The sequence below is a fragment of the Coturnix japonica genome, chromosome 4 (genome assembly GCF_001577835.2).
Source record: "Coturnix japonica isolate 7356 chromosome 4, Coturnix japonica 2.1, whole genome shotgun sequence".
NCBI classification, from domain to species: Eukaryota; Metazoa; Chordata; class Aves; order Galliformes; family Phasianidae; genus Coturnix; species Coturnix japonica.
In genome coordinates this window covers 67,732,255-67,758,254 of record NC_029519.1, presented here as the reverse complement: position 1 = coordinate 67,758,254, position 26,000 = coordinate 67,732,255, and the positions used below count along the sequence as shown (strand labels likewise).

General features: G+C 36.9%; 1 protein-coding gene across 5 annotated transcripts in view; it reads right to left on the bottom strand.

The window, feature by feature from the left end:
• The window catches only part of KCNIP4 (potassium voltage-gated channel interacting protein 4), a 372,702-nt gene that overhangs the window by 143,731 nt on the left and 202,971 nt on the right, over positions 1–26,000 (bottom strand). Inside the window, exon 1 of one of the 5 annotated variants that reach the window (XM_015862839.2) lies at positions 24,724–24,943. The exons of the other annotated variants lie outside the window; for them this stretch is intronic. Coding sequence (XP_015718325.1) covers positions 24,724–24,823 — 100 coding nt within the window. The 5' untranslated portion in view covers positions 24,824–24,943. Of the gene's footprint in view, positions 1–24,723; positions 24,944–26,000 lie in introns of those variants that run through there. 5 annotated transcript variants of the gene reach the window in all.

The window sequence follows — 26,000 nt, the reverse complement described above, 5'->3', positions numbered from 1 at the left end:
ACTTATATCAAGTTGGACAAGCTAACAGAAATCTTCAACAAACGGTGTATAAGGAATGCTGTTCCAGTGTAGTAATATAGGCAGCCATAAGTGGTAACAAGACAGTAAGAAAAACAGGTAGAAGTGAAGAAGGAAGGACACAAAGTTGCTCTCAGATTCACAGGTTAACTGTGAGACTGCAAATTTATTACTAGGAAATTTTGACACTGTGAGTGGGACTGCAACAGAATTTGTCAAAGAAATCTGTAAGTGGTGGTTAGGTTTGGGAATTGTCTTTTGCTCTTTGCTGGAACAATTCTAATAAAGGTTTTAACGAGCGCACATGGAATAATATATCAAGCTACAATTTCATCTCAAAGAATCAACAGATTGTGGAAGTATCATTTTCTCATGTGTTTCTCTGATTATTTTTCTTAAGCAATATATTATTCTTAAGCAACAGGAGCCTTAAAGATTTAATAGAGAACTATAATGTTGCAAATGAAACCTTCTGGAATCCTACCAACTTGAGACTACTTTTAATCAATCTTTCTGAGCATTTAGGCAAAGCACCAATTCTGAAAATGCCAGTTCTCCGCAACTGCATCCCTGAGGCAGGTAGTTGAAGCACATTAGGAACATTCCAAATGCACAGTGACAGTAGGTAGCTGGTAATAGCAGAGTGGGGATCAAATACTAGAAGATTAAAATATTTATGCATAGGTGTAAACTATTTAAGCATTCACAGTGACAACACTTGCTGCAGTTTCATTGTTTGTATGAATTATAATATATCTAGAAAGAATGAAGTGCAAGTGAGATTAATATAATTTCGTTGAAGAGAATTAGTTGCTAAAGTAATCCTTTTGAAATCAAAATCCTCTTAAGTTTTATGATAGTCAGGCACTCAGATGGCACAAATCAGTGCAGCTGTACTTTAGTAAAGCTGCACAGGAACAACTGACTCCGGACCTTTTAACATAAACAGTTCCCAGAAATACAAGTATGTTGGAAGTATGACATTTCAGGCCAGTGTTTTAAGAGGAAATGATTACACAATGCAGGTTCACCCTTTCGATACTACCTTTAACAAAACACTTGTGACATTCTTGTATTTATGCATACTCCCCTCTTTTGGCACTGCATGTCTATTTGAGTTCTCTGTGTTGCCTGTGTTCAAATCTAAATTAATAGTTCAGATGTCACTTCACAGGGGTATTGTAACACATAATTAATGTCTATAAAATAAACTTATAATATCATTATTGATTCTAAGCATAGCATCGATCTTTATGGCAATCCTGAAACACTGTGAGATGAAAACCTGTAGGCCATTCCTTCTCAGACAGCCAATAAAGCCAACCATACCCAGGGGTGCATCANTGAGGGAAGGGATTGTCCTGCTCTACACTGCACTGGTGCAGCCTCACCTTGAGTATCATGTGCAGTTTGCGGTACCACAATACAAATAGGACCTTTGCATTTTTAGAACTATCAGCCTCCTATTGGGACGGTGCAGCAAGAAAAGTTCTGATCACACATAAGGAAATAATTTTCAGCAGTGAGGTTGGTTAGACATGGAGACAGGCTGCCAAGAGGGGTTAGAGATGCTCAGACCTTGACTAAACAACCCTGCTTAGGAACATGGCTCAGTTTTGAGTAGCAGGCTGGATCTCCAGAGGCTCCTTCCAACCACAATTATCCTATGGTTCTCTGATTTTATGAAATGTCAGCCTAGCGACAGCCCCACTTCTCTACAACAACAGGTTATTTATTTATTTTGCTTAGTACACTGGGTTCATCTGGATGGCAGTTGTGCCTTCTCTGTTAAAATTCATGGACAAATTTTCATTTTGCAAAGCTTTTAATTCACCTGGGAGAAAACCTAGATTCTAAATCTTTAGTTCCTAAAACACTGCACAAGGTCAGCTGTCTCAATATTCAAAGGAATGCAATCACTTTCTGTGCTTGTTTTTATTATTCACACAGCTGTCACCCAGAGTATACATATTTAAATAAACAGAATAAGCCAAGGGCTAGTAAGAGCATGCAGAAGATGCGATGAAAAAATCAATCAAACAACAGACAAAAAATAAAAATATCTGAAAGAACAAGCTGTTGCAAGGCTCTCACTCATAATGAGAAGAGTAAAATATCATTGGGCAAGTGTAGCGAGTATCTAATTAAAGACTTTGGATGTTCAGTTGTCAACTGAAGTGGACCCTGACATCTGAAGGACCCAGGGAACTTTCAGTGGTGTAAATGGATCATGAATGTAATCATATCAGGCAGCTGAAATTGTAGTACATTCTGATACTTCCAAAAGGATCTCAAATAGACTCATTTTTATCTTCTTTTGAAGCAACCATGGAAGCTTAGCATCTTCATGCTTCTCTAGAGAACAATCCTATTGTATTAAAAAAACTGTATTAATTCAGAATAAATGTCTGAATTTTTATTCTGCATAATGTCTTAAAAGATGGCAAGTTGTGGATCGTATTTCAATGTAAGAACCAACTTGCCAAGCCAAAGTATAAAAGGAAAAGCCTTTAGTGAACAGTAACAAAACAAGGATTATAAAGTAACTTTAACAGCTTCTTATTGGAAGACATGTCTACATGTTCTTCACGTTACCCAAACATGAAACTTCTTCTGTTCTAATTGCTAAACTTTTTATTTGAATTTCTGCTGAGAAGATTCTTCCAAGAAACATTCTGTATTTAGAACAGAAAAAGTGAGTGGGCATTTTTTGTGGCTGGATTCCTCAGAGTATTACTTGTTTGCTCTGTCCAGAAATTCTATATATCTACGATATTTCCTATGTTTTGGAAAGTCTAGTAAGCCAGCTAGAACATAAAAAATGTCTATAACTTGCCCTTTGGAAATGTTACAGATGAGCATGTAGTCACTGTATTCACTAGTGTCTACATTTACTTCAGCTCAATAGATTATAAGAGGATGTGTGTTGTTTTTACTTGTGAGTAGATGAATTGGGACAATTTATCTAAACTCCCTAAGAATTAAGTGAATTCTTTAACATTATAAAGAATGACAAATGAATGTTAACTTGTAATTAAAGTCCAAGAAACAAAAAAAGACAAGACAAAGCACAGGTCAATGTCAGAACAAATGGAGCAATATCCTTGAGTCACATTCTTAATTGAAAAAACCCCAGTCACAACCAATTTCAATTGATTAACAACTTCTCATCTAATGAAGGTTAGCTAGCTAATTCTATTTATCTGTTTTTGCTGCTAAGATAAGAAGTTTCTACATCATCTAGTGTGCTTTAAGCAAGAGTTTATGTATGTCAATTTTATGGCTGTCTGGAAAATTAAATGTTCAAGTGACGGTTGGAGAGAGTATGGAACAAAAGTCTTCCTTCACTAAGACCTGTCATTCTAAATGTTAAAGGTGGATATACAATAAAATGAATGCAATAAAGACAACTAATGTGATAGACATATATATAACAGGAAGGAATTAAATTCAAACATTTACCTCATTAAATCAAAGAGAATGCTTGGTCTGAAATCATTCAGTGTTGCAAACACATAGGCAATTTTAAAGTCTGGCAAATGAAACAAAAGAAGCTGGAAGTATTAAGAGCAATACAGAATGGAATGCATATAGAAAGACATGAAATGAGAAAAGCAGATAGCTTATAAAACAGAAGAAATTACTGTAGGATAAGAAAGCAAAACATTTTCATGTCTAATAAAGAGTAAATCAAATACACTTCTTCAACAAAAAGGCAGTTATCCATAGAGATATCACAGGTAAAATTACAAGAATGAAATTAGACTATGAAATAGACCACATTATTCTGTTGCCAACTGTGTCTCAGTATACAGACACGCTGAGGGATGGATTCCCATACTGATGCCTTTATGTAAACAATACAGATGAAGTGGTAGAAATGATTTCAATGGGGAAAAAAAAAAAAAAAAAAAGTGGTTTCAATGTGTAATTTCTTACTTCAAAACACACACAATAGGATGACATTTGGTGTGGCACAACAAGACAAAACCTGGCTGCACTCAGCCTACCAGTCCTGATAGAAGCCTTATTAATTTGTACAAATATAATCAACTCATCTCTCATCCTGTGATTTTCTTTCCTCTGGTTGACTCATCAGAAGGGTACATCACACGTGTCAATCGTGTGATTTTTCACCAGCCCTGGTGGAAGCAGGTAAGCTTCATGTGAGCACTGGTGTTTCTGTTTCTCCAGTTTGAAGATAAGTGTGTCTACAAATATTTAGAGAAGGATGAGCAATGATGACAAAACTACTTAACCCTACATTCCTTACACAGACCAAGGGAAATGCAGGTTATTCAACCAATAAATAATGTCCAGGGATGGTCAAGGAAGAAAACTATAGTCTTAAGAAAAACACTTCTGGAAGATTTACAATTTATGCTTAAGCATTATCTATGATTCAATCTAATGCTAATATTGATCCTAAGGGATTTAAAAATAAAAATTAAAAAAGACAACTTAAAAAAAAAAATCAAGAAAAAACTATGAATTTTTAAGAAGCCCACACTTTGCAATTAAGTGTATGAGATTCCAGGATGTGAGAGGCTTTCTAGGCTGCAATTTCTGTTTTCAAATAGAATAATAATGTTGTCATTATTTACCACAGTTCACTGATGATATGATCAGCCACAGGAAAAAAAAGAAAAAGAAAAAAGAAAAGAAAAAAAAAAAAAAAAGATAAATGAATTATGAATGCTTCAATGAGCCAAACACCTACAAAGAAGCAGTAAAATATCAAACAATAGATAAAAGTTATGGGCCCTAACACTACATAATGTCTCCATAAAATGTTGAAATAATCAGTTTGCAATTTCTTTTTACTGCAAAGAAATCAATGCATTCATTACTTTGTTTTTTATTCAATCAGAGATAACTGCTATGACCTCAAAATTACTTGTAAATTTTCATACTCTTGTTACAAATCCATAAAATGTGAACCTGCTTTACTAATAAGCTCAATCAGATTACTTGGAATTACTTGTAATTTGCTTTTATATGTGATGTAGGTTTGTCAAGCATTTTGATATTTGACTGTAGCTTTATTTCTTATATGTACACTAGAATCATAGAATCACAGAATGGTTTGGTTTGGAAGAGACCTTTAAGACCATCTAGTTCCAACCCCACTGCTACAGGATAGGGACATCTCCCTCTAGACCAGGCTGCTCAAAGTCCCATCCAGCCTGGTCTTGAATGGTTCCAGGGAGGAGGCATCCACAGCCTCACTGGGCAACCTGATCCAGTGTCTCACCATCCTCACAGTACAGAATTACTTCCTACTAAACCTAACCTCTCTCAGTTTAAAGCCATTTTCCCCCATCCTGTTGGTACATACCCTTAAAAGAAGTCCCTCCTCAGCTTTTCTACAGACCCCTTCAGGTACTGGAAAGTTGTAATAGGGTCTCCTCGTAACTTTCTCTTCTCCAGTCTGAAAAGCCCCAGCTCTCTCAGCCAGCCCTCACAGTGGAAGTGCTCCAGCCCTCAGATCCTCTTAGTGGACCTCCTGTGTACCCACTTCAACAGCTAGGTGTCCTTGTATTGGGAGCCACAGAACTGGCTGCAGTACTCCAGACGTGGTCTCACAAGAGCAGAGTAGAAGGGCAAAATCACTTCCCTTGACCTGCTGGTCACACTTCTCTTAGTGCAACCCAGGATACAGCTGGCCTTCTGGGCTTCAAGTGCACAATGCTGGCTCATGCTGAATCTTTCACCAACCAACATTTTCAAAACATTCTCTTCGGGGCTGCTTTATATAACAGACACATTGTAGAAATTTAATTGCTATGACTGCTTTTAAAAATAAAATAAAATTGCTACCATGCTACACTGAAACCAAGAGCCAAAAGTCTTGTGCTTAAAAATCAATGTAAAAGGTTAATTGCAATTCATGAATATGTGTATTTTTCTTCTTCTTCATGACAGTAAATAAGTATACTTCAGATACCTGCTTTAAGGCAGTGGTGTTGCACTTCTCTTTTCTTATTCATATGAGCTTCTTCAGCCGTTGCCCATGGAAACACTGCTGCAAAGCTGACCACTAGTCTTACTGCATGCATCAAATGAATCTCTGAGGAGGCAATATGATTTATTAATACACTTTCCAAACCTGCTTTAAAATGAAATGACTTATGTGAAGATATGTTTGCTTAAAATTAAGGCTTAGAGACATAAACAAAACTCCAAAGGGAAATCTCTGAACGTCCTCCTTAGACCGACCAGGCAAGCAGTTCCAACAGAGTTTGAGCAAGGTTTGGCTCACAGAAAAGCTGAATGACATGAAATCTTAGAAGGCTGTTGAAGATTAAGCCCAGATTTTTCATGAGGCCCAGATACACTAAAATGTTATGTACAGTGCTGTAACCACTGTAATTATTTCAGCTGTATGGATTTTCTTTAAAGATACTCTGAGTAGTAGCTCTGCCTACTGATTCAACACTAAATATGCTGTGGGTCAGAGACACAGTTGTAAACACTTTCTACTCTAGAACCACATGGCTTAATCTATTCATTTACTCTAATACGTGATAGGTCAGTAACATTTTGTTAATATATTTTAGAATTATCTCTGAATCAACTATAACCACAGGATGTAGAAAAAAAACTTTAACAGATGGTTAGCAATGAATTGCTGCTCAACAAATGCAATAGCTTGACAGATGACAGATTGCTTATGTCCTGCCAATTTGGCAATATTACCTGGATCAGGGCTGACACTGTTCATGGCACAGATTTTTTTATTTGTATTGTTTTGCTTTGTCATTTCTTTTCACTTGGAAATTAACCAAAATTCCTGATGTAGAACAAACACAAGCACAAGTAAAATACACATGCAGCATAACCTTATGCAAAATCATTACATTATCAAAAGTACTCAAACATTTACACAGTTCATTTGGAACAAAATAGACTGTGAGGAAAAGTTTCATGGTCAAATATATAGTCTTCACGTTAGAGCATAGATGGGAAGAGAGGGGGTTACTACTGAGTTATAGGATTTCCTTTTTTCTCTGATGAATATTTTTCAATTTATGTATTGATGTTAAAGAGCAGCAGGAAATGTTATTTCAGACTAATCTTCTAGAGATTTTTCTTTTTTTTTTTTTTTTTTTTTGCATAGCTTTTAATTTCCTGTTTAACCTAGAAAAGTTTATCCCGTGTTTCAGATACATGAATACAAAAGATGGCTTTTGTAATTGCATAGTTTGAATTTCAAATGAAAACCATTGTAGAGTGTAGAGATAATTATGACTTTCGCAGTTACCCTGAAAGTGTGAGAAAAGTATATCAACCTGTCAGTTTTGAGAGAAACTGGGGGAGATCCAGCTTCAATTTACAAAAGAGCAAAAGCAAATCCTGTTCATCCATCCAATTTGTGTCAGATTTATAAAGTAATCTCAGCTAGTTCATCACAGTATGGCATATTTGACTACATTTTCTCAAGTACTCTGTCTCACATGAGGCACTTTATGATTTCTGTAATGAGGTAAGGTAAAATAAATTAAAAATTAAAGCCTTGCTCATAGTTACTGACTGCAAAATGATGTTCCCTATAAACAGAAAATTCAGTTCTGTTCAGGTAGAAATGCATTTAGAGTTCAGCTGTCTTGCAGCTGGGCTCGGGAATTTTAATTCTACCTTCGTGTTGACTGTCTGAATCTAAAAATAGCCCTTTCTGTGTGTCAGTTCCAGGTTTATCAGCACTGATTAACAGATAATCAACCTTCAGCACAAATGCTTGATTAAAACTCACTTCCAAAGCTGGATCTGGAGAGCTGAACATTCACTGATGTCATTAGATTCTAGTCATTACAAACCAAATGCAGGAGCTGATAAATAATGCATACATACGCATCTGATACTGCTTCTGTAAAGTGAGATGAAGATTCAGATGGGTGTGACTACTGTAAAAACCTTTAATGGAAAATAGTGCTTCAGAAACTGGTACACAGAAGTAAAGCCACAGCAAAATAAATATAAATCAGACATTTGGTACGTTCCCAATCTGTTGCTAGCCTTAAAGGGAGACAGAAACTGACTGATACTTTTCCATTTCTTCAAGAATTTCTGACTTTCCTTTATGCACACACAATTTTCAATAAAAAGGGTAGAAGAAAAGATAATAAAAAATCCATTTTTGAATAAATTGAATTTTCAACTATTTATTGTTAGGGTGCAATTACAAAGCTCCATTTTGAAAACTTTTCTTCCGATACCTCACTACATTTTCTTTGTTTTATATTATCCTCACTACACCAAATTACATACAATTTACTTGCTCACCAAGTTATAATTTTGAATTCCATACCAAATTGCATCTATATATATATGTGTGTGTATATATATATATATATATATATATATGATTATATAAGTTACCAACAAATAATTGCACATTCTGTTACCCTAGTGTACATACCGTAGTGAGGTAACTGGCCACAGAGTTATTAAAAAAAGAATTATCAAGTATTGACTTTTGGCCACCTGGCATTTCTCTTTTCTGCAAAAACTATACAAAGTTAGAAACCAATTTGGAAAAGATAATAAACCACATCACCTTCTGTGATAATGTTTGATGCTCTGTAGCAAGACATTTAGATCTTGTTCACATCTTCCTAAATTTGTAACTTTTGAACTGAAAATGTGAGGGAAAGGCACAAAGCTGTGCTAGGGGAGGTTCAGCCATTAGGAAAAACGTCTTTACCATGAGGATGATCAAACACTGGAACAGGTTTCCTAAGGAGATGTCAATACCCCATGCCTGACAGTGTTCAAGAGGCATTTAGAAAATGCCATCATCAGTATGATTTCAGTTTTCATTAGCCCCCAAGGGTCAAAAAAACATGATGGTCTTTGATGGTCCCTTCCAACTACATTGTTACACTCTGTTCTGAAATGACACAATGAGCATAATTCTAATCATCACCCTTCTCTTTCTACTTCCTTGTGAGAGTACTGATACTTCCCTTCCAAAAGAGCAAAGAATCTTTCTTTTTCTCTCTCTCTTTCCTTCCTCCCCCCCCCCCCCCCCCCCCTTTTTTTTTTTTCTTCTGGCATATTTCCAATCAGTTTTAACAATTTCCTTCTGCTTATCCCAAACCTATATGAAAGATATGAAAGTTAAGACTTCAGCTGTGTTTTCTGATTGATTTTCACAATACTTGTTGCATTCAGTATCCCACATATAAAGCTCACGGAGAACTGTATCACAAACCAGTGATACCAGTTTTTGTCTTGATATAAGACTCAGCAGATTCTGAGACAGTATTTTTACTAGACTCAGTACAGCATCTTCGGCTTCAGAATATAGCTCATAAATAGCAACTTGCAGAACAACTAAGTTAAGAAACCACAAAATGTCAAACTGACATGAACTATAATCATTTTTACAGTGTCTTCTAAAGAAACAGACTTCATTTAGCAAATACTGACACAGTGAATATACATTTTAAACGTATCATTAGACAATGATGTATGAAGATCTCAGTTTGACAAGTAATTTGTTTAACATCTTTAGCAATAATGTACACCTTCTACAAATAACTGTTAAATCTCTATAGCATTTAGAACACTATATTTTTTTCTTCATGCAAATACTGAGGAGTTTGATAGATCAAGCTTTAGCAGAAGATATTCTGTAGGGTCATATGTACAGATTGTTTTGGTTTTTTTGTTTGTTTGTTTGTTTTCCAAAGATATGCGTGTTATTCTCTAGTTCACCACCAAATGAAAAAGACTAAGAATCAAAGGAAAATATCTATGACACTTGAGCTTACAAAGCTATGACTTTGATATGCATTTTGCCATCCAGTATATCATGTGAAATTACCTTATTCCCCATTCTCATTAAATCTCAAACTGTATATATATCTCTTTGTTTCAAAATTGGAGCCTCTATTAAAGCACAATGGGGAAATAGGATGTACTGACTTTCAGACTAAATTTACTAAAAGATTTTGCCAGATTTTTCTTTTTTACTTTAGAAAACATGTATTAAGCCATAGAAAATTCAAGGTAGTGAATGGTCTGCTTTTCTTGGTTTGATACTTTCTCCTCTCCATCCTGTTCTCTCTAGCTATGTGAAGTAACTCCAGGTTGACATGAACTAATGCTGAAGAATACTACTTTTACTGCTATGAAGAACACCGTGACTTTTCCTGAAACCTAGAACTGAAACACTTACAAAAGATGAAAATATGCTGTAACCATTTTAGTGATATATAAAAAAAGCCAAAGTACTTTCTGGTTGTCTGTGTGTGTGGTTTTTTTTTGTTTGTTTGTTTGTTTGGTTGGTTTGTTGGTTGTTTTTTTATTCCAAAGATATTCACTGAGGTACAGTCTAGAACCAAAATTGTGCTGTATCTTAGAAATCTTGTTTGGAAGGATCTTATCTGCATGACACATACAACAGAAGAGACTTGCTAGAAAGCCAGAGATGAATTTTCATTATTATAATGACAATAAAAATGTGAGATACGTTGCATCCTGGTTTGCTCAGCAAGCTTGCTGAATCTTCATAAAGTTGCACAGAAGAGTAAAGAACTAATTACAGATACAGTAAAATGTATTCAAAAATTATATGTACTTTAGGGTAGAAAACCCAAAGGGAGACAATAGAAACAAGAAATATAATTGTTATGCTAAAAGAAAACAGAAAAAAAAATAATAAAAAACATATGTGATTGTTGTGTAACAGAGGAGGAATGAAACATGTAGTCCAGCAATTACATTTAAATTCTTGTAATGGATAATTATAGGTTAGGCCCTAATTTGAAAGACACTCCTTTATAAAGCAATCTTTTTTCTTACATTATGCATCACTTGCACAGTAGGTAAATCAGGAAAAAAAGCCTCTTTTCTTGTAAACACTGGACAGTTACCTCTACTTAGATATAGAAAATACTGTTGCATACAAGAGAGCCTTTACATGGTTTTATCAAAAAACAAAACAAAACAAAACAAAAAAACTAAACTAAAAACTAAAAAAAAAAGTCATGATTTATAATGAAATACTATGATACTATGAAATCTGCATGATATTTATATAACAGTTGCATGGCCTGACATTTTACTGGAATACTGTATTTTGGAGTCAAACTAGTAATTCCAGAGTTAAATTATAACTTGTTATTGCTTATATTTTTGACAGCCTTTTCATATTTTTCATTCTGAAATAGAACTGCCAGCAACAGACCATCAGTAGAGATCTTTTTGTTTGTCAGATAGGCCGCTTAGAAGATGTGAAATTCTAGGGCAAGTCCTAAGCTTTTCATCTGTTCACTTGTTTTACTGATTGTATTAAGTACTGTTTCTGCATAAGTGCTTTTCTAAGACCACCTCACTCCACAAACTTTCTTAGAATGTCCAGCTGTGCTCTGTTCATTTGCTTAATGTAAAGCCCTGTTTTTGAATACCTTAGAAGAAATTGCCTAGTTAGCTAAATGGTTCTAATGAGGTTGAAGCATAAAAAGAGAAGTTTTCTGATGAGTATCCCTTGTTATACACCAGATCCTGTTTCAGTGGGCAACAATTTGCTGGGCTATCACAATGTCAAAATCTGTCCATACACATTCCCTAGGCAACAAAACCTCCCTTTATTTGCTCCTTTCATAACAAAAATGCATCTTAACAGAAAAAAAATATTGGTTCCATTCTCCCAGGTGACCTACCACTACAATTAATTGCTGGGAAGTTTCTAGCTGTGCACAGCTGAGCTGTCATGGCAATGCAGAATTGCAGCTGGACAGCAGAGGGCATTCAGGGAAATGTAGAACAGAGACTCCATGGCATGAATTGACTCTTCTGAATATTTGCTTTAACTTCTGCTTTGACACTTCTGTGTCCTTGCTTTCCTGGAATTACCTCTACTGCTGCTTTGCACAGATGCAACAAATGTTTCATACATGATAATGTTAAAAGGGTATTATTCAAGGTAATTAATATATTTTCAGAATAGAAGAGGTTTAAAACAGCCTGTACTGAAGTTTTTGATTATAAAGGATGAGTCTATAACACCACATGGTCAAAATAAGAGGGAGAATTAATAAGACTGAGTTTTTCTAAACTTATACACCACTGTTAGAGACAGGTGTCCAGCTGAGATGGTCGTTCGGAGTGACCCAAATATCTATTAAGTTTGAGTATAATTGCTTTATTTATTAAAAGTTTAGCTGAGTTGGCAATCTCAATTTCATAATCCTTGCTTTGGGTAGCCTGAGAGTTACATTTCATCAAATCAATCCTGAGAAACCATATGTGGAAAGGAAACCTTTTTGGCCTATGCACTCCATCAGTGTTTTCTGTTCCATATACACTGCTCTCAGATACTGAATTCTGGACTATATTCCTGTCATTTAGTAATTACTGCCAAATTGTCAACTGCCGTGTTAGAGAGCCACTACCTCTCTAAGAAATTCAGTGGTCAGATTCATTTGGCTATGATGTCTTTACATCAGAAAAATTAGGGGTTGTCTCAAGACTAGTAAAACAAAGTTAGATAACTGTTGAATCAAATCTTATGTTGCAAAAGGCTTCAACCTGTGTTTGACTGGTCCAGAAGTAAGATAAGCAAATTGATAAATGAGACTATGGAAGTGTTGTACTCAGCAGCCAGTACAGGTGTGATCTAAGTTACAAAACATACTACAGCAAATATAGAACTGGGATCTCACAGGTAATCACAGAAAAGTATCAAATGCCCAAAAATCTAAACAAAATAACTGTACAAATTGCAGTAGATAAGCCACAAAAGAAGCTCAGTACAGAGGAAATTGGATTTTGCTATGGCACAGATCGACTTGAAGTTACAAAACTAAGCTGTAAGAATACAGAGCCACTATACCAAATGTAACTATTTAGGATGTAGATAAAAGCAGTCCTAAATACATTATGGGTGTAATCACGTGCATTGTTAAGATCTTTCCCGCATTAAGAAGACAGCCATAGGCTAATGAATTAATTTTGAACATTTGCTTTATAAATGTGTTCCTTTGAAATCTGTTTGCTTGTTATACTTTGGAAGAGTTCTGGCTACTGAAACTCAATCACTTGATGTTTAATGAGCAAAAATTTTATTACCTGGTTACCTGAAAAAAATATGACTTCTGATGTGATTCCGACGAAGTCCATATTATCAATGCAAGCAATGTCATATTTGGCAGATATACCTTTCACTACATTAAACAAGTAGATAATTATACTGTTTTTAAAAAATAAAATGATACATTGACGATAATTTCAAATGAAATAAAAGCACTGATGCCTGCATAGTGAGCAACTGCAGAAGCACGTATGAAAATTTGCTGCTAGATAAACTTTCTTTCTCTTAGAAGGAAATGTCAGGATACAAATTCACTCATGGTCTTCTCCTCTCATTATTCCACCACATCTCACAGACCTCAACAAGCTAAGGGGGTATATGGTGTGAATTCCTCAAGAACATATTGTGGAACTGCCTTGATAAGAGTTACTTGGTCAAGTAAGCTATCTACAAATCCATAGTGTTTATTGAAGGCATAGCTGGAAATTCAGATGGTTCATAAGAGAAGTCAGGAATCCCTGTGATTGTCAGAAGTGCTCTAGGTACACTTCTTGTAGCTCTTCCCCATCACTCTAATAACATCTCAACACAGTTGCCTTCTCAATGTGAAGATCTTTTGAAATACATCAGAGGGCTGGAGCACCTCCCCTACAAAGACAGGCTTGAGGGAGCTGTGCTTGTTCAGCCTGGAGAAGGCTGCAGGGTGACCACATTTCAGCCTTCCACTAAGTAAAGGGAGGCTAAGAACAAGAGGGGAGCCAACTCTTTACAAGGGTAGAAAACAGCAGGACAAGGGAAAATGGTTTTAAGTTGAGAGAGGGAAGATTTAGGTTGGATATATTTAAGAAAGTGCAAAACTGCTATGCAACAACAGCTGGGAGAGTGCAAATATAGGAAACAGCCCTACAGCCATCAGTGTCAGTGCAGAAGAGTCCACGGTACAGCAGTGGATGCAGCCTGAAGGAGGCGCAGCCCATGGAGCCCCCACAGGAACAGACCCCAGGCTGAAGCTGTAGTCCATGGAGAGGAGCCCACGATGAGGCAGGAGGGCTTGGGAGCTCTGCCTGTGGGAACCCGTGTTGGAGCAGTGCGCTCCTGAAGGGTGGACCCTGTGGAATGTACCCACTCTGGAGCTCAAACAGCTGCAGCCTGTAGAAAGCCCATGTGAAATGAGTTAAGGAAGGACAGAATTCCACAGGAGAGACCCTATGCTAGAACAAGGGCAGAGTGATCACGGAGGAACAGCAGAGGAGGAGCATTATGGACTGACCACAGCCATCACTCCCAGCACCCCAGGACCGCTTGGTGGAAGAGAAAGAAAAGTCAAGATTGAGTGTGCATCTCTGAAGAAGGGTTCTGGAGGAAAGGGAATCTTTCTAGTCATCTTTTTTTCCCTTTTAGTTCTCACTGTCCTACTCTGTTGTCAGCTATATTAAATTAATCTTCTTCAAGCTCAGACTGTTTTGACCATGACAGTTCTATTTTTGGAATACCTTCGATTTCCCAAAAGGAAATTGAAATTTAATAGGGGAAAAAAAAAAAAAAAAGATAAAAGAAAGAAGACAAGAACAGTTTGTTTACTGGAGGGTTTCAACGGATCCCTTTTCTGCTGCTCTTGACACCAGCAAGTATTCAGAGGACTTGACTCCTGAGTACAACTGCAATTGCATTTTCGTTCTGAAATTCAAATGAAAATTGTAGGTGGATGCAGAGTGCCTCAGGATTCATTCCATGTGCTCAAGACATAGCAAAGGTGTATCAGGAGGAAAACGAAAAAGGATTTAATTCTTGAGAGCTAAGTGCAAGGTAGGACTGAATAGACCTTTACATTGCCAATGTTAAGTTGGTGCCTCATGGTACAATCTTTACAAAGATCTTCTCTAATTAGAAAGGAACACTTTTACAGATTCTCTTGAGAAAGACAAGTCCCAGTATTTTTATAGATGCTAAGAAATTCTGTCAATTAGGTGAGGATTTAACTCACACTATGAGTCACAACATGAAGGAATGCCAAGGCCTACACCTTTATGTCTGTGGCACTGTTGCATTATTGCACACATTGCCCCTGCCAGTACCTTGAAGCAAACTCTCACATGGCTAGAAAATAAATATGCTTCTTCCATGGGAACAAGGACCCATTTACAGTGATGGGTCCTTAGTATTTAGGCACTAGTAAATACATTTGCAAACCAGACTGATTCACCACCTGCTACCACTCCCATGTTACCAGTCACCATACCATGTGGATAACTATCCATAGCTAAGTCTGCTGCTGAAAAGCATCTGAGTGCAAACCAGGTCAAGCTGAACTTTGTGGTTGACTCAGTGAGTAGCAGTCGTTCCCTTGAGTGATTATTTGAGAAAATACCTTACACTGACAATCTACCTGATGGATGAGTGAAGTTGTTTTTCCCCTTGTATCTGTCTGACAAGGGCACTGCAAGAGGTCTCAAATTACTTGCCCATTACAGTTCACTTCCAAGAAACAGGCTGAGGTCAAGACTGAAATCATTTTTAATTAGATCCAAGTAACCACATATTTGCTAACTGAGACCATCATATTTTAAATAATTGAAAGCATTTAATACTATGAAAACATAAAGTTATTGCTTCATTATTGTTCTTCAATTACAATTGAAAAAAGCTTCCCATTTCTGGGAAAGTAGCGTTACAGGCAGCACAAGTTGTTTAGCATAGTACTTGGACTATCTGTCCTAATTCTATACATTCACATAGCACCATGAATTCTTAAAATGTTAATGAATGTGAAAGATGTTGAATCATTATTTCTTCAGTGCAACAGATCATCAAGTTTGACCCCACTGCTAAAGCAGATTCCCTACAGCAGAAGAGTCTGGCCTCAGCCAAAGCACTCCAGGATACCACTGGTGTTCTTGGCTACAAAGGCATGCTGATGGCTCCTGATCAGTGACTTGTCCATCACGACACTCCGGCATTTTTCTGCAGAGCTCCTCTCCAGCAGGTCATTCCCTAACCTGTACTGATGCATGCAGTTATTTCTCTCCAGGTGCAGGACTCTGCATTTATCTTTATCAAACCTCATCAAAATTACCAAATATTTTCTCATGAGCTCTTCTAATGAATAGCACAGGAATTTATGTTTCTCTTTAGTTCTCTGTAGAATCACTAATGTGAGTACCTCTGTTTTACATGAAAATATAAAATGAGCTAGCTCACATGCATCACTGCTAATTATCAATTACATGCAAGGCACAGCTATTACCTCTTACCTCTGGCCTGTCTGAGATCAATTTTGAATCCTATGTCCTATCTATCAGTCCTCTAAGAAGTTTATGAAAAAGTGATAAATGTTCAGAAAAAAAACTACATTATTTTGAATGTGGAAAGTAAATGGTACAAGACTTAAAACAGTATTAAAAATGGCCAGAAAATGAACTAAAAGTTTTGTCATGATGAGTAAGAGGAAAAGAGTTCTAACTTGTCTTCACATCACAAAGTGTCTCTAACTCTGGCATTTTCATTTCCATATGTGGGTAAGAACAGAATTTCTATTTGTTAAATAAGTCTTAGAAGTCTGAGAGTTTTTTAATCCTATTTTGATGCTCTCATATATCTTCATTGATGCTCTTTAGTATTTCATCAATGACATCAACAGTGGGATTGAGAACACCCTCAGCAAGTTTGTGGACAACACCAAGCTGTGTGGCGTGGTTAACATGCCTGTGGGTCAGGATGTCATTCAAGGAGAACACAAGAGGCTCAAGCAATGGGTTAAAGGGAACCTCACAGTATTCCACAAAGTCAAGTACAAAGTCCTGGGCCTGGATTGTGGCAACCTCCACTAACAATACAAACTGCAGGATGAAAGGATAGAGCGCAGCCCTGAAAAAAAGGACTTGGGTATCCTGGTGGATGGGAAGCTGGACATGAGCCAGCACTGTGCCCTAGTAGTCCAGAAAGCCTACCATACCCTGGGCTGCACAAAAAACAGTGTGGTCAGAGACTGAGGGAGGTGATCCCACCCCTCTGCTCTGCTCTGTGAGACCTCACCTGGAGCACTGCTCCATATGTGGAGTGCAGAGTACGGGACACAGATCAGTTGGAAGCATGAAGGAATTCCACATGAAGGAATTCAAAGAGACACCTTTGCTTCATACACACTTCCATGTCACATGCCATTTTATAAGGCTGCCCCACTGCTGCCATTTGTTACAGTACAACAAAATGTAACAGAATCTTGGCAGGAAAGTTCAACCTCTACCATCAACATACACCACTGATATTGTGGGCCAGCACAATAAAATAGGAAATTTAGAAAAAATGAAGCTTTTACTGCATGCTGTAAGTCACAAAGCAAGTCAGACCTCCAAATCATCTATTATCTTGAAATCCTGCTAGTTGTCAGTGGTAAATAGTTTTCCCACAACATATACTTTCCTTTTTTTTTTTTTTTTAAAAAAAAATTTAATTTTTGTCTTATAAATACAAATTTAAATCTTAGATTTCAAAGGAAGCCGATCTGATGATGCAAAAGACAAAAGACAAAGATTTAGCACAGATGAGAGTTTAATTTACAAGTGGGCAAACTGCGTATCCTTCTGCATGTAGAAGAATACAGTCTTATCCTCCAAATTATCACATATGAGAATTATAAGTTACCTGCTCAAATCTGGGCTTTCCAAAAATATGAGGCTTACTATACATGCACTGTACTGGTCTCTGCCTGCCTTTTAGGCATTACACACAAACATGGTTAGCCATCATTAGAGAAATGCAGGCAGGCTGTTTCTTGGTTTTGTTGGTCCCAAAGTTACTGAGATACAAATAAGAATTGCCTGCACATAAATGCTTTGTTCTGCCAGCAGCAATTCTCTTTCCTGGTGCCCTAGATCCATGCCATCACTTGGCAGAAGTGCAGTAAAAAAAATGCTGATCATGGGGGTATTTCTGATGACAAAAGTGTAGATGGCTTGTTCTCTGCATCTGAAATCTCAAGGCAGGAATTTGCCAAGGAAATTGGCCTGATAAGCAACAAACAAGTGTGAGCTCTAAAATGAATGTCTGACCTTCTTAAAAGACTTTAAAGAGGGGCTGAAAAGACAGAAGAGTTCTCTTCTGGGCCACAGTGAGGCTACATCAGTCAAGGTGCTAAAGAATGCTCTGGGGAAAAAAAAGCACTTCACTACTGCTAATGCATATAGCAGCTACACACACATCTTGTATAATAAGTAATCTTCCATACAAGTGAGGGCATAAGGTTTTCTAAATGGAGATAATAGCAGCAATTAGCCTTGAAATGTATTACAATAGCTTTTACGTATTTGTAAACTAGGTAATAAGAATGTTTTAATATAAAGTGTTCTTACAACACATTAGCAAAATTAGATCATGTTTTACAACAAAATGCTAACCTCAGCAATGACAGCATTTTGACAGTGCTGTCATATGAGCACAATGTGAACCTCTGAGATGGAGTATTCAAAGGTTTTTGGGTACTTTTACAACTAAATATGTAAATTGGATAGTTCAAATAGAAAAAAACAAACAAACAACAAAAAAAAAACTATTCTTGATGGCTTAGGAAGAGGAGTAGTTTATACAAGAAGATTCTTCACTTAGTAACTATTCACTTGGGCTAAGTCAGGGAGATATGCACATGGACAACCTAAGCAGTCCAAAAGACATTTCTTTTTGTAAATGTTCAAGCAAAAACAAACAAACAAAAAAAAAAACAAAAACAACAAACAAACAAAAAAAAGTCTTATTAGCACTAATATATTTATTAACAGAATAGTATCAACTGATGTCACGACTCAGATTTTCTTCTGCCTACAAAGTTTGGTATGCCATTTTTTTCTGCTACTCACTGACAAAACCACATTCTTATAAAACTCTTCCACTCAGTAGACTACGAAACTCATTACTTCTAAACACCCAGGAAAAATAAATAAATAAATAAATAAAAAATCTATAACATCAATTTAACTTCTATTGTTTTTAAAACTAAAAAGAAAAGAAATAAAGATTTCTTTTTTGCTATTACAGCCTTAAGTACTGTAGAGTAATAAATGTTCTCAAAGCTTGGTACAGATTGTGCATATGTCAATCTGTAGCACCACATTTGCTCTTAGCTAATATACAGGCCAGAAGTGGAAAAAGAAAAAAGAGTCAATAAGTATTTCTAGAGGGCATCTACAGATTTTCATTAAAAGGGAACTGAACCTGGTAGAGAATAAGTAAAAAATTAAGGCAGTTTATAGTGATAGGCAAACACTGTGCTGTGTATAATTTTCGAATGATTATGGTGGCTATTTGACAGTAAGAATGTCAAATTTACTTATTTAAATTAAATAAATTAAATAGATACTTTCAAAATATAAATTCTATACTGAGTTGCCAATAGGAGTGGGTAAATATCAGAAGTTGTCTTCTTAGTGGAGTTTTACTAGACCAAAATCATATATCTTTCTCCTACCCACATAATTTTTTGTTTTGTTTTTATTTTTATTATGAGATTGTGATCAAAAATTGCAAAACAGTAAAAGTCCATAGATTTTGCTTTATTCCATTCTGCAGTGGAGGTAATTTCTACTTATTCAAAGTCCAGTTCTACACAAGATAACTAATAACCAAGCTGCAATAGGAGTGAGGCCCTTGTCTTCATGAAATTCATCACAACTACTCATCACAGAGGAAATCTGAGAGCTTTCTGATCAACAGCTTGTTTGGCTCTATTACTGTCCTTCTACTTTCTCAACTAGTTTATAATGTACTAGCAAGTCTGCAAGGGGTATTGTAATGTGAAGCACAGTGGTTTTTATTCACTTATTTCTTTGACATGTCTTCTTCCTTTGTAGTTACAGCATACAAGTTCCAAGCACATTGTCATCAGTGTGACAATTAGCCTCGAGAAAGCAGCTCTTCAGTAGACAATGACCTGGGAGCACCGGAAAGCTTTTTCAGTAACAATGGACCAGCCTTCAGAAGGTATTCAGAGACATCAGACTGCTTTAAAGCAGGCAGCTAAGGACTGAGGGCACCTATCACAAAGTTCCTTGGCTAAGAAACTTGCTTACCCAGCTCTGTTTTTGTTGCTTCAATCAGACTGAAGCTTCTAGCTTGGAAGACAGCCTCCCTGCTGTCTAGAATGACTTATTAGTGCTGTTTGAAAATAAATACGTAACCAAGGAAAATTTCACTGGAGTACTGTGATAAAAGGTATCTATCTACTGCTCAGTCACTTGCATCAGAGTAATCATTTTAACAGCGGTTTTAATTCAATTTACCTTGTTATATATGGAGACTATGTTATATATGAAGAAATTATTTTGAAGGAATGCCTGAAATTGCTAATATTAACGTTTATATCTTTTTTTTTTTTTTTTCTTTTGAACACCGTCAGCTATGCCTAGTCATTTCACATATTGGTCCATGATTGCTTTCACACTTCATAATTCTGCACATAACTCTCTTTGACATCAAGGACAAAGAGTCTACCAGGTTGATCTTAAGAAAGGTAAAATGGCAGAAAAGCTCATATGTTTACTACAAGCACTGCCGGTATGAAATATTAGTCATTATGAATGTTTTGAAACTAATATTCCTCCATTTCTAGTCATGAACATCATGATGAAGGGTGCTTTGACATTTTGGAGGAATAACGTTTTTCAGTAATATTTCTCATCTATTACAATGTTATCTGTAAAGTTCTATTACTGCCAATCTTTGGGCTCCTAAGTAAGGTTTTCAGTCACTAATCTTAAAATTATCATATTAGATATGAATAACATAGTAAATCAGAACCCACATTCAACATTAACATGTATGAGTACTGGTATGCCTTTTTTTATCTCGAGTTGGAGCTACTAATTGCTATGAAAGCATTTCTTAGTGACCAGCATATTTTTATGTGAATATTTTGAATCCTCTACATTTCTTCTCTGAACCTCACCCCCAGTAGTACTGGTTTCAGTGCTTACACTGAGGAAGAGTTGCTTATTTTACTGCTTATTAATAAGGGATTGATTTAGCTTATGAAAAACAACTTGCATTTTCCAAGAAACTTTTAAAAAACAACAACACATATTCTAACTTAGAAAAGGCTGACCTCTAGATGTTTCAGCTACACTGCCTCCAACAACTTACCCAGAATAACTGCAGTTAGTGGAGGATACTGAAATGCAAAGTTTATTCCATGTCTTGATTAAGTTAATATGATATTTATCTATGAAGATCACAATCTTTTCAGAAAAGCACTTAAGATGAAAGTATGCTGTATGATTGATTTGCTTAGTCCTTGTATCTAATTTTATTTGTGAATGACTTTTGGAAAAGTTTTCCATACAAGAAGAAATATAATTGATTTTAGATGTGTATCCATAAACTTTCTTTGCTATGTATTTTCCATAAATCTAATGAACTATTTTCTTAAAAGAGTGAGTAAACTTTCTTAAGGAGAATATAACCTATCCACTGTTAAATATTAAACCTAGAGACCAAGACTACACAACTCATTGCATCCATTCTACTACTTATCAATTTAGAATCATAGAATCATAGAATTACCCAGGTTGGAAAAGACCTTGAAGATCATCAAGTCCAATCGTACAACCACAGTACCCTAACTCTAACAACCCTCTGCTAAATCATATCCCTGAGCACCACATCCAAACGGCTCCAAATTTAGGAGCTGTCGTACAATATTAAAAACATATTTTTGAAAGCAGCTTTATAACAACAGTAGAACCATTCAGCAGTTAAAGGGAACTGAGCAAAACCACAGAAAGCACAGTTACGTGAGTGCAATGCATCATCATCTACAGATAAAGTCTCTGCAACCCACAACCTACAGAAGTGTATAAATCTATTCTGCTACTTATCACTGTAGCAGCAGTCATACAATATTATAAGTATTGAAAATACTTTCATAATAACAATAGAACCACTCAGCAGTTCAAAACTGCAGAAGCATACTGTTACTTAAGTGAATTAAGTGCACCAGGAAATAAATGTATATACATAAGTACATACTTTATTATATTTTATTCTGAAACTGTTATTTTCAGAAATAATCTCTTTCAGTACTATCATTACAGATATAGTTTGTATTAAAATTATGAAGAAAGAAGAGTATTACTCATGACAGTTATTAAAAGACTACAGTGAGAAAAATAAAATTTTGCTATTGATTTATGTAAACCGCACTTGAATTTTTCAAATTAAATATGTATGTGGCTCACAACATTCAGAAACATGATAAACCAGTTTGGGAAAGTAGACAAGCTAGCATCAAGCTTTTGGTAGGAATTTAGGTAGGGACCAACTCTGGTGCTCAGATCTCTACCAAAGCTGCAGTAAACTTCAGACGGTTCAGCATCCTGCTTTGCATGCACTACAGTACAGACTGTTACTGAATCTATGGATGGTTTACAGATGCCACAAGTATGTAAAACTACTCATTTGTAAGGATCATGCAAAAAGATTTAATTGGGGCACACTAACCTTTGAGAGGGGGTGGGGAGAAAGGATATGAGCTATCCCAAATCAGACAAAAACAGATGTTCTTTTAACAAGCATTTTCACGGAGCTGCCACTAACTTCCTCACTAATTTCCAGGAAATCATACTAGTAGTCATGAGTACACTTACAAAACTCCCTTTTCCCTAACATTTTACTTAAAAGCATCTGTAACATGCACAGTTTTGTGATGCATATACTTTTCACTATGTATGAGTAGGATTGAACACTCCTGATACTTACTGAAACAAAATTTTGCTCCAATGCCAAGTAAATAGAATCACAGAATCACAGAATTGTAAATAGTCATATATTTGCCATTTTCTGTTGTGAACAAGTCTTTAATTCCTAAGTTTAAGGAGTACTTTGGGAATAAACCTGCACTGCTCCTGAACAAATGAGCAAATGAATTCATAAGTATGTGCTATTTATCTAAAACCCACTTTCATACATTATTGTTTATATCTATTACTTTATATCCATTGCTTGATTTTCATGTAACAAGTTTTTTTTGTTGTTGTTTTTTGTTTGTTTGTTTTTTGTTTGTTTGTTTGTTTTCCTCATTTGCACCATTTGTACATCACAGAGAAATGGGACATACACACCTCCCTGTGATTTCATTTATCTGTCGTACTGTAAAGCTGCACTGCACTAGGAAAGAAGAAACTTCAAGACTGTATGCACATGCAGACAAACAGGCTTTTGACTATTGAGGCAGACAAAATAGGCAGCTGCATGATCAACCTCTTTCTTACAGANAAATCTTGCAATCACTAACAGGCAGCTTCACTATGAACCTAATTGTCTTCCCATTACCACCTCCCAAGACATAAAAGTGAGCATATACAATAATCAAGTGCTAAATATTACCAAGAAAATAAACATGTGTGACAATCAGACTCAAGACAACACAGAGTGACCTGCCAGCCTGCCTAGACAGAAAATACTGCCTATTTTGTGGAATCTCTGCCACATTTAGTGCTGTAGATAACTTTTACCACAGCATTTCTCAGGTTGATTGACATTTGTATTTACAGTGGAACCAAATAAAAGCTTAAGTTAATACATTAAAAAGGAATCTGTTGTCATTTCAACTCAGTGTAATGCACTCCAGCAGACACACTCCTCTATAAAAATTTTTGTGAGTACCTTCAGGGTTTCCAAATTCTGTAATTAAAACTTGCTTGTTTTAATTACAGAGCAATACAGAGAAACATTTATGCAGGCTTCCTTACTAAGGGCCACTTGAAAAGACGGCACTTCTCAAAAGTATAAGAACAGCATTAATTCAGATAATTTCACTGGAGCAAGTTTTGCTTGTATTCTCACTCTAACACAAGAAAATATGATCTCTGAGTCAACAGAGAAACTACATACATCATATCTAAATCCTGGCTTACTGGAAGAACTGAGAACCGATGCTATTTTTTTTGTTTTTTTCAGTATTTAAGATGGAACACTTCAGTCTGGAACCTGATAAAACACTGGGATGTAATAACAGTACATTATCAACTTTGCTGCAATCAGTGTTCTTCTACAAATAAAAAGTACACTAAAAATAATGTAAGCTTCTCTTTTATATATCTTACAGGTTTATACACAAATTATACTTCTAAGAAAGGAAGAGGTGATCTGAGATAAAGCATCAAGCAATAAAACTTGCACCCAGTTGTCCCGAGTGAATGTTAAAGTTGCTTATTCTGAATCTGAGCATCACAGTTCTTCTTCCTCACGACCATTTTCACATTTTAACAGTAGATTCAAAATGCAACAGGTTTTGAATGCTACAAAATAGCTGTCTTGAATTCACAACAAACCCAGCCCTGATACTTGCATGAATAGATTACAAGAAAAAAAAATTAAGGTAATACTGCTAGCATCCTGAAACATCCTTTGACACCCAGTGATTTAAAATTGCAGAGTTACAGCAGGAACCAGACACTGCTTTTAAAGCATTTATCCCTGGTGGACACCTTAGCAGTGCACAGGATGTCGGGTTATCTTTCCTGCAAGAGAAAATCCCCTCAGCTGTAACATGGACACTGTGGTCCCAGTGTGCCCGTGGGGCTGGGGGTGACCCAGGTAGCACCGCACGCCCCACTCACCAGTGCCCACGAGAGCAGAACTGGAACAGAAAAACGACAAGCCACCAAAAAGAGCTCCCTTACCTTCTAAACCTGCTTCAATCAGCCCAAACTGTTCCAACACTTTCACAAAAAGCACAATCACGATCAAAACTGCTATCATTTCAAGCCCTTCCAAGTTCATGGTGAGTTAGGTCATGGTCTGAGCACAGCCACTGAGGAAAGTGCTCTCCCGTCCGGCTTTCCCGGAGAAGCCATCTCTCTACGCGGGGGCTGGGGGGAGCGGGGCGGACATCCTGGCTGCGGGCCGCCGGGCGCAGCCCCGCTCCCGGGCGGAGCGGAGGAGAGCGGAGGGCCCGGCAGCCCCAAGGGCCCCCGGGCCGGGAAGAACGAGGCAAAGAACCACCTGGGGCCGGCGAGCCGCCGGCGTGGCCGTGCGGCTGCTGGCAGCGTCGGTGTGGGTAGCACGTCGCCTAGGAGACGCGGGGACCGGGCCTCGCATTGGACAGAGAGGGACAGAAAAGAGCTGGAAGCAAAAAGAGGGAAGGAGCCGGGGAGGACGCGGGGACGGGGCACGGACCCCTGCTTATGCCGGGGTGCGACGTGCCAACTTTCAGCGAGTTTCTCCGAGAGAAGGGAAAAAAAGGAAAGGTGCGGCATGTGGCAGGCAGTGCACGAGATTATTCAGCACATTACAAATCGCTACTCATAATTAACAACAGCATACAACAACTTCTTTGATTTTCCTGCCTTGTTAAGCGCTATTTAGTGCTTAGTCTGACTTGGAAAACAAACATTTAAAAGAACAGATTGAGGGCAAGAGGGAAAAGTACACTCGATATTCTTTAGGGTTTCTCACTTCAGTAGTATGTGCTAAATGGAATGTTTTCCCGGAGAATCGACACAAATACAGGCAGAGGACTACCAGGTATCACCCACCTGCTGCAATCCTGCAGCGCTCTGCCTCACGCAGCACTAAGTGCCATTCATGGCTAAGGCAACACTATTTAAGTCCTTAATAATATAGCATCTAAGGAGGAATTTGCATTACAGAAACAGCAACTCTGTTACAACAAAAACTGAGCAAGGAGCAACTGCAATAAATGTAATCCTCTCTGGTAGGATATTGTCCCTCACACGGCTGGAGTCCATTATTGTGCATTTCTTTGGATTATGTTCAAAAAAAATCTTTGTGTCACATAAGAACTGGCAGTGGCTTCTAAATCCTCCAGGTACACTAGCATTATGGCATGGGTTATCATTACTGAAAACAGTGGAGTGAGAATAAGAGGAGTGATATAATGAATAATAAAATAATAAATAGAAAATCAAACAAACCCAAAACCACACAGCATTTTCTA